The sequence below is a fragment of the Cucurbita pepo genome, chromosome 13 (assembly GCF_057944985.1).
Source record: "Cucurbita pepo subsp. pepo isolate OVF chromosome 13, ASM5794498v1, whole genome shotgun sequence".
Taxonomy (NCBI): Eukaryota; Viridiplantae; Streptophyta; class Magnoliopsida; order Cucurbitales; family Cucurbitaceae; genus Cucurbita; species Cucurbita pepo.
Genome location: NC_141810.1, coordinates 12,457,489 through 12,467,708, shown reverse-complemented (window position 1 = coordinate 12,467,708; position 10,220 = coordinate 12,457,489). Strand labels below are relative to the sequence as shown.

General features: G+C 33.2%; 1 protein-coding gene across 1 annotated transcript; it reads left to right on the top strand.

Moving 5' to 3' along the window:
• Positions 1-1,016: 1,016 nt before the first annotated feature.
• LOC111808871 (ARM repeat superfamily protein) lies at positions 1,017-9,639 on the top strand. The gene is made up of 8 exons (XM_023695088.2): positions 1,017-2,195; positions 3,255-3,339; positions 4,181-4,277; positions 4,400-4,463; positions 4,539-4,595; positions 5,779-5,816; positions 6,240-6,321; positions 9,334-9,639. The coding sequence occupies exons 1-8, from the start codon at positions 1,128-1,130 to the stop codon at positions 9,421-9,423; spliced, it is 1,581 nt and encodes a 526-aa protein (XP_023550856.2). The 5' UTR covers positions 1,017-1,127; the 3' UTR covers positions 9,424-9,639.
• The last annotated feature ends 581 nt before the right edge of the window (positions 9,640-10,220 follow it).

The following is a 10,220-nucleotide window of genomic DNA, read 5'->3' as shown; positions in this document are numbered from 1 at the left end:
TTTATAAAATTTATTTCGTGCTTTACTCGAATTCTCAACGGTTACATAACCGTAACCGGGCCTGGGCCTGATCGTGGGCTTGGGAGTTGGGTCCACATTATACACTTCAGAGCCCAGCCCATTTTATACAATTTTTGTTTTTCTAAAATAGAAAATTGTTTTTATTTGAAATTTAACCTAAATTATAATAAATTAAAACATATGTGCTTTGTGTTAGAAGGAATAATATAAATTTATTATATTTTAATTTTTAAAAGCATAACATATATAATTAACTATTTAGTTTTATTATTATACTTCTTATCTAAGAGTAAAAGTTTATATAATTTTATTAAATTCATTTATACCAAAATAATTGTTAAAAATATTTTATATAAATTAAAAAAATTAAAATTAGTATACAATGGTTCTGTAATTCCTTATAAAAAAAAATGATGTTACCTTTCGTTTGTTAATTTAATTTAATTTTATTTTAAATGTACTTAATTAATAACTTGATTTTAGTTTACTAAAATTAAAATATAATTAATTATTTAATTTGAATACATCAATAATAATATATTTAATTCATTTTTACGAATAAAACTTTATTAAATAATGAATTACCCAACTTTTAATACTACTCTCGAAAAAAGCTCAAAAATAATAATATGTTTAAAAAATATTTATGAAATTTTAAAATATTTTTTTTACATTTTATTATTAATTTAAAAAAAAAAATTATTATAGTCAATAATATAGACAAAAAACCTGTAAAACACTTCCTAGACTATTTTTAAAAATTTTAATTTATTTTTTAAAAATTTATAAGTATTTTTAAAACGTGATACTGGTATTTAAATATATTAAATTTTTTTACGAGAAATTTTGAAACTTAATGATATTTTTGAAATACTTAAATTACAAAATATTTATTTTAAAAAAAATATATAATTTTTTTTATTAATTTAATTATAATTTTATTTAATTGCTTGAAGCAAAAAAAAGAATATGATGGTAGCATATTAAGTTGTAAACACCCTGCCGCTAAGTTGAGTTCAATCTCATATTTCTGGTTTGGTTTCAACCGGAGCCCGAACCATAAACATCATCTCACCGGCGGGATTCTTTCTCTTTGTGTGAATTTGATGGAAATCGCCGGCGACCGGAACCACAGCTCTCATCCAAAGCGGAAGCGCGACGACATAGCCACCAATGGAGCTGACCATATCGACTTGGCTCTCCTCGAAGCCGTCGAGAAGTCCCAAAAGGTAGTCGAAGTATTGGACCTTCGAACGGTGAAGAAGCTCTCTCTCTCGTTCGAACGCCGTCTCAGAGACAACACCGAAGCTCGCCTCAAGTATCCCGACCAGCCTGAGCGCTTTGCTGATTCTGAAGTCGAGCTTCACGACGAGATTCAGAAGCTCAAAGTGCTCGCCGCTGGTCCCGAGCTGTACCCTGATATCGTCAAACTTGGTGTAGTTTCGTCCGTCGTTGACCTCCTTTCGCATAGTAATACTGATATTGCTATTGATGCGGTCCAATTGATCCAGGATTTGACTGACGAGGATGTTCTTGAGGATAACGATGAACCTGCTCGCGTGTTGGTCGATGCGCTGATTGAGAATAATGTTCTTGATCTGTTGGTTCAGAACTTGCATCGATTATCGGAGACGGACCCGGACGAGATGAGTGCCGTTTACAATACCCTAGCGACCATTGAGAACTTGATTGAAGTGAAACCGGTAGTTGCCGAGTTGGTCTGTGAGCGCACAAAACTAATGAAGTGGTTACTTGGGAAGATTAAGGTGAGGGATTTTGATAGCAATAAGCAGTATGCATCGGAGATACTGGCGATACTTTTGCAGAACAGTACGGTGAATCAGCGAAGGCTTGGACAGATGAATGGGGTCGATGTTGTTCTTCAAGCGGTTGCAATGTACAAGTCCAAGGACCCCAAGAGTCCTGATGAGGCTGAGATGGTGGAAAATTTGTTTGATTCTTTGTGTTGTTTGTTGATGCCACTGGAGAACAAGGAAAGGTTTGTGAAAGCTGAGGGTGTGGAATTGATGATAATTATTATGAAACAGAAGAAATCCGCCTATGGGTCAGCTATAAGGGCTCTTGATTTTGCCATGACAAATTACCCGCCTGCTTGTGAACGATTTGTTGATGTTTTGGGGTTAAAGACGGCCTTTGCTGCCTTTATGGGTAAGGTAGGGTAAATTACATAACTTCCTCTAGTCCTTGCATTTTGTTGTTTTTCTTATTTTCTATTATTGAATGTAGTTTAGAGTTGAATTGTGACATTCAAAGAGTAGCACAGAATGATTCTAAAGTAAAAGTTTGCATGTGTGATAATCAATTATGATTCTGGGATCATATGGAAACATAAATCTGATTGGAAAACGGGTCCATGGTACAATCTTATATTTATTTTGTTAATTTATCCGTTCGTTTGCCAATAGCTTTCGAACTTCTGAACACATACACATGTGTAGAGAGACATTCTTATAAAAAAGAGATTTGATTTCTCTCTTTGATGGCATCTTGTTTATTAAAATACAACTAGAAAAGGCTTATGATATGTGAATGAACTAGAGAAGGTCCTGAATTTCTCTGTTTCTTAGCGAGGATGGTAGTGTTTATTGGTTGTGATGCGGAAAATAAGTCTTTTTTTCATTGGTTTAATTAGCAATTCAGGCTGCATTATGATTAAATTGGAGGAAAAGAAAGACGTTTCTTATTATTCCATTTCTTCTCTTTACAATCTTTTAAACGCTCTTAATTCCGTTTCAATGGCATCAGATTCACTGGTTGGAACAATCATTGGTTGAGCTCCTACCAAGCCCTTTGAATCATAAGTTTTTCAAGGAAAAGCAGAGATATAAGGGGGAGTTGTGGAAGGTTTCTTGGTTTAGTTTCTCTTATGGGCCTAACTGGCTAAGGCTTTTTGTAATTATCAAATGGATTTTTTGATTTTAGATTGAAGTGTTCTTTCTTATCTTTCTTTGGACTTCTTTTTTGTGTGGGGCTGTTTTTTTTTATACCTGTGTATTTTCTTTCATTTCTCTTGATTAAAGCTCAATTTCTTATTAAAAAAACAATGCATTTTTTCCAACCTAGCTGTCTTACTATTGAATTAGGTTTTGATATAAATGTGAAATTGATGTCTAAATCTTTCGTTAATACATTTTTCTGTGAAATTGTTCCAAAATTTGACTTTCTAATCACTTATTCGATGATGCTTACTTCACATGCTTTAAACTTTGTAGATCCCTTTGAATAAGAAAAACAAGAAAGAGCGTTATCAAGAGGAGTTGGAAGAACGTATCGTGTCTCTTATTGCATCATTATTTGGTAAGCAGGCAAGTGATATTGTACATATGTTCTTTACCATCTGTGTTTATTTAACAAATTTTGCTCCTTTCTGGCTGCTGTGAAGATATTCCTTCAACTTATATGATAATCTTTCCAACTTTTAGTATTGGATATGAACACCATTGAGTTTGGGGTTGAAAAGGTTGGTTGTACCGTATTCCTTAGCATTGAGTTTGAAGTTATTATTGTATGAGAGATGGAGAGATGGTCTGATACTGGAGTGTTGAACTTGAACTGATTTAGAATGACAATAATTTGACAACTTGGCTTTCTGCACTACCTTGGATACTTCACTTTGTTAAAGAATTTTCGTAGAGCAAAACAGTGGTTGCAGCCTTTTGTTCCTTTTGCCTTGAAAATAGTTTGGCCAGCTTGATAGGCCTGCCTTATGTTTAAATGAATACCGATACTAAGTCTGTCAAGGGGTGAAGGAAAAGAAAATCCTGGACTGGCAGTAGAAGTGCAAAAAAGTCTTTTTAATACTGCTCAAATCATGTAAATAGTGCTGGAGAAACAATTGGCTCAATGAAATTGTACGGTGTATTCACTGTGGTTTTATATTTACAGTGCTTAAAAATATGGTTGACATCGTTTTTTTTATGTTTCAAGTGCTGTTACATTTTTAAGCTCTTTACTTATTAGACGCTCGTCTCTTAACGCAATGATATGTTTCTGTTATAAGAGTTGGTCGTTATATTCCAATTTGCATTTTATTGCAATCGTTGGTCACAAGCACGTGGAAATACCCAGTTTTCTTTATTTTTTTAATCTATGCTTTCTCCTATTCTTAGTTTCAACTAATGTTCCTTGCCCTTACCAGGTGGTATTTTGAGGGGTACCAGAAAGGAAAGGTTGTTGAGTAAATTTGTTGAAAATGAGTGTGAAAAGATAGATCGGCTGATGGAACTCTACTTAAGGTGGGTTCATGTTCACTTCTATTTCTTTGCACTCCTATTGTTCAGAGATGAAGTCCTCTATTTATTTATTTCCTCGAACAAATAATATTCTGGCATGATAAATTATAGTTTTATTTTTATAGATATTCTGATAGAGTTAAAGTGGAGATGGAGCGGCTAAGCGAGATTGAACTCGATGATTTAGAGGTTCCATGTGATATATATTTAATTTCATACATTTTAGTAATTAGTTTATGCTCTAATATGCATCCAAAATTGCAGATGGATGAAGAGGAAAAGTACAACCGCAAATTAGAGTCTGGACTTTATACCCTTCAGGTTTGTCTTCGTGATTAATGTTTCATTACTTTCAAAGCTTGTTACTCAATGGACTTTGATGATTGGTGCATACGTTAATGTTGGGTTGTTGTAACAAGAGATAGTTAATCTCTCAGTCCCTGTGGATCATTGATATGAGTTGTTCACTCGATATTGTGTTGTATAAGCTGGGGATTAACTCCTTCAGAAGCTTTTATGTTCATTAAATGCTATGACAGCTTGTTCTGTAAAATAGTATTTAAAAACAATTGATAAGAATTTTGATTAAGTAGCTTGTATTATTTAGATTTTGGAGCAACTATTTATGGAACTATGACCTTAGAAACAAGCTACCCTTGAAAATAATGCAAGAGAAAATACGGACAACTAACTTTTGTCTGAGATCTTCTCCATGATACATTTTTTAAGAACATCCAGACAGTTCTATTTCTTACACTTAAACCGGCATTATCCTATGTTTCATAAAATTGACTTATTAAACTTTGTTTTATTATTTTATTTATTTATTTTTTGATAACCGGGAGTTGGAGCTTTTCTCCCCTACATCTGTGGGCATCTGCGCCCAAAAGGCCTGAACCCGGTAGACATCAGAAGTTTTTGGTATGAAGGTTTGAACTTGAAACCTCTAAATCAATATGACCAAGACACCCCAAACCCTTGGGGGATAAACTTTCTTTTAATTTGATTTCCTAGAATTTAGAAATGTCAACCTTTCTTCCTTACATGCAAGTTTTACAGTTTTTAGGCTTGAGGGCATCTTATCCTACTGCTTGATAGTTTTTATCTTTGTTGATCAAAGTTTTATTGACAAAAAATAAATAAACACATGAATTCCTTTGAGGAGATGAAGCAAAGTTTATCGAGGGATGTCATTCATATCTCAGCATTAGATGAAGTATATAGTCTTTGGTGGAAAATATTTTTATGTTCTTTATTGCAGGAAAGTCTTTTTATGTTCTTTATAGTGTTTTATTATCTATTAAAGTTTTTATTGATAAAAAATGAAAATAGTCTAGCATAAATTTTGTGCGCATCAGATTGGAGGCACATTTTGAAATTCACTTAAAGGTGGGATTTATGAGTAGCTTAAAAGGTTCCAATGCTCGAAAATTTGAAATTCTTTACGTTGTTAATTATTTTCAATTCTCAATAGGGGTATTAACATCAATCCTTGTTCTTGCAGTTGATTGCTGTTATTTTGGGACATCTATGGTGCTCCGAGTAAGTGTTGCGTCAAACTTCATTCATGATGTTCTCATTTTATGTTTCTTTTTCTTTTCTTTTTTTCCTTAAGAAAAAAATTGAAATTTATTGAACAATGGGTTCTTGTTTTCAATTCTCTCTTTTTTATGAGAAAATTAAAAAAAAAAAAAAAATGTTTGGCAATTATTTTTGCCTTATTTTCTAAAGTGAAAGATTTACTTTTAAAATAAGTATTTGAAAGTATTATATTCAAATTTATTATATCATTTTAATTTTTAAAAAATATTATTATACTGTTATTACCAAGTTGGAAAGAAGAAACCAAAACAATTGGAGGTGGGAGAACAAGAAATGGTTACCAAACATAAATGCAATGAGAAATGAGAGCATAACCTAATGATCTCTTTGAGATTATGTTTCATTTGATTGTTTCTCTTGTAGACACTCTCAAATGAGAGCAAGAATTGAATTATTGCTCAAGCAACAAAAACTTACTAGGCAGGACATCAAGAACATTCTTCAGGTCTGCCTCTCACTTGACCTTTTTTTCTCCAATTTATATATACATTTTATTTTTGTTTCAAGTCTTGAATGAGAAGTATGATGTTTAAGCAACCATAGGGTAGTAAGTTAGGACCTTTGTGGCATACTTTTTGGATACTAATTATGTTTTCAGAGTCACAGAGTCAATTGGATCTAACGAATATCTATTTGACAGATCTGTTTGCATTTTGTGTTTTCACCTAGTGGAAATTCTTTAAACAACCTTTTTATGTTATTGGTATTTTCCATAACTACCCTTATTTACATGGTTTGTAAATATAATATCAAACATATCTTGAGTAACTTCTGAAATTGGGATCCAATTTATATATATGTTACCAAACACACATTTGAAAACACTGAAAACATACCGTTCAATTATGTATTTCACTGAATCCTTCTTTATTTAATAAATCCTTTGTTTTCCAATTGTTCTTTTTAGATCACTAGTTGAATGTCACCCTTATAAACCCACTTATTTCGTCTTTTTGGTCTCTATAGAAGTGACTCCCCATGATCTAGGTGTTCTTTATGTTGCATTTCTTGCCTTATCTCTTGTTCTACACAACTTTTTATTCGTTCCATTCAAAGAGAAATATTAGTCCAATAAATCCAGTATATTGATTACAGAGCTTGCTTTTGAATTATTATATTTATTTTTGTTTCATAAGAAATTAATAATTTCATTGAAATTATGAAGTAAAGGCAAGCTCAAACCAAGATATTATAAAAGGACCTAATTGAATACAAAGGAGGAAATGGTATTATAATGGAAATGTTGAGAGAGAGGACCAAGTGGAAGAAAGATTTACAAAATCATTCCAAAATTTCTTTGAAGATCTTCCAATCTCTTCTAAAAATTTTCGCTCTGTTTTGATAGTCCAAATGGTCCAAAGCATAGTCCTTATCTCTCCTAATCCACAATTTACTAGAAAGATCCCTGCCCATTCCCTACTAAGCCACTCCTTCCTGGAGTTCCTCATGTCCTCTAGTTACTTTCCTAGATTCTCCTTCCTTCCCCTTACCTCACACATGTGCATCTATCCATTTTTCGATTCTTCTCTCATAAATTGTGTGTTTGGAGGCTTAATACTTCGTTCCCATAGAGCCAACTTGTCCTCCAAGTGGAAGCCAAGAAATTACAAAGCCATGCAATGTGGCGAGAGCGAACTATTCTTTCGTTTTTTACTGAAGGTGGAAGTTGAGAAATTGTTGAGCTGATTGGTCTACTGACTCTAAAGGGGCCTTCTTGGTTGACATGCCCTTCCGCTAGGTTAAGGACCTTCAAAGCTTTACAACAATATTTTTAACAACAAACACTCAAAGTCATCACTGGTTTGATCTATAGCAGCTCAAAATTGAGATTGCGAGGAAGTGGCAACATAGAGCTATTGTGGCCTACAACTTGTTGAAGTTGAAATGCACGAAAGACTTGATTTGCCCACTTTTTAGTGGACCTCCTTACGTTTGGAATTGCTGTACTAATCCAATCTTTTTCAGCCCAACGAATGCCTTGTCTGAGAACATATGGTCTCTATCCAAAAGATGTTGATCAACCTTTTAAATTGCCAATGAGGCTTGCAAGGAAGGAAAATGGATGGGTAGGGGCTTTTAGAGGGTTAAACCAGCTTGTCCGTTAGTTTTGTAGTCAGCTCTTGATTAATGGAAAACTCGTAGGTACCCCTGCCCCTTGAAGAACCAGAGATCTTTAATTACCGTCAACACTAAACAAGCCTCAATTTTCCCGTTGATGACTTCCATATCTACATAACTACATTTCCACAAGCTGACAGCTTCGACATGCTGAGTTCTGTGACTTCTGGGATAAGGAATTCAAAGCCCCATTAAAATTTGTTTGCTTGTACTAAATATCAAAATCATATCATACAGGATGCTGGAATTGCCCACCAATTAGTCACTATTCTAAAAGAAATTTCAAATAGGCTTTCATTTTTTAACCCCTATAGGCTATAAGTTAGCCAATACCTTTATCGTAGATGGCCTTTTATTTACTTCTGAAACGTAAGACCTGACTGAAATGAGGCAGGGTCCTTGCATAAGGGCATCTCCACAATAAATGGTAGGCCATGACAGAATCGAAACCTTAGTTTATTCTTGAACTTTACTTTTCTCATTAAGAAGAAGAGAAGAGCTTCGATGATTAAAGACTAGACTTAAGCCAGACAAGTTCTTACCCTCGAGGAGTTTGAGTTGTTTGAAAATACCCTCCAAAGTCTTGGATTCCAGTCTCTGATTAAAAACTTAGAACTCTTTCTAAAGCTGCTATTGGAGTGGGTGAACCCTTCTCAAGATTAGTAAAAGAGGAGGGCATGAGCATAATGTAAAGAGTGGACTTCTTGGTACATCAAGTAGAATAGTTTTTACAAACGAAGCAATGGCAGGTAACGAAGTAAGGAATAAAAAGGGTTGATTGTTCAAACTTGATTTCAAAAAGAAGATTTTTGTTTGTCTCATGGGCGAAACTTTCGTTATTGGGTTAGCCATACACTCCACATGTTTCTAGCGATTCACATGGCATCATCAAATGATACAAGTCTTGGATAAAAATCTACTACGCACTAGAACGCCCTTGTTGACGATCCTTTACTCCGACAGCATCTAGGGTTCCTCAAACAATTTGATATCTCACACCGGATAAATCCTCAACTCTTCCCCCTCCTACTAAGACTACCGGCTCCACGGACTCTCATGCACCCATCCTCTTGCTACGCCTATGTTGGAGTCTTTGGTTGGGAAACTTTAGGCCCCCATTATCTTCTTAGGAACAAATCTGTGGGTGGCTGTGTAATCACTTTTCACAGATTCATAAAGAAATTCAATTCTATATAGAATAATGTTCTTCACGTGGTTAGTAGTGAAGTGCCTGCTATATTATTTTGTCCTGACTTTTGTTATTCTTTCAACAAGAATATGTTTTCTTTCAAATACTCTAAATTAATCAATTCAATTCGTTTCATTTTGTGAATCAAAGGAGTATCACGACAATATCGGAGATCTCGATGGACCAGAAGAGAAAGAGCGAACGCAGGGGAAAATTCAGAAGTTCATCTCAGCTCTTTGATTGTTCACTTACCCTTCTTTTCTTTGTTTAGCTAGCTTTTAGAACACTGAATTTGCATACGAAAACTTTTCTCTCGTTCTAAATGTGTCTAATAGATCTCTGAACTTTTAAATTTACGCACGATAGGTTTTGTGTTTTTTTTGTAGTCTTTATGAAAGTTTCTTATTAATCTCTAAACTTTTAGTTTCATGTATAATAGAGTTAAAATTTCAATGATGCGTTATCAAACTGCTTACAAATTCATAAAACAACCTAAATTTATATTTTATATGTACTACAAAAATTGTGAATTTTAAAAATTTACTATTAAAGTTTGAAGAAAAAAATAATAATAATAATAAATGATGAATCAACGTTTTTTTAAGGAAATTTTTTGTTCTGTTAATCATAGCTTTTTCCTCGGAACTAATTGTTTTAGTAATTATGGAATTCAATCATAAAATACTGAATTAAAATATTAAATGCCATTAAATAAATAAATAAATAAAACAAATCACAAGTTATTCCCTTTGGTGGAGCCTCCTGTTTTAAAGAAGGGTTTATTTTGTACCTAACTCTTTGTCTTCGCATTTAATGTTTTTAATTCAGTGAAAATTTATATAACACCAAAATCATTTGATTGTTTATATATATATATATATATATATATAGTTGGTAGAGTATATATCGGAGTTATACACATAGTATATGTGTGTTTTTGTATACTATGTAATTAAAATTAAAATTTTCAGCATTTTATATGAAAAGAATAATGAGTGTAATTATATAAACAAAAAAAAATGTAAAAATTGAACAGA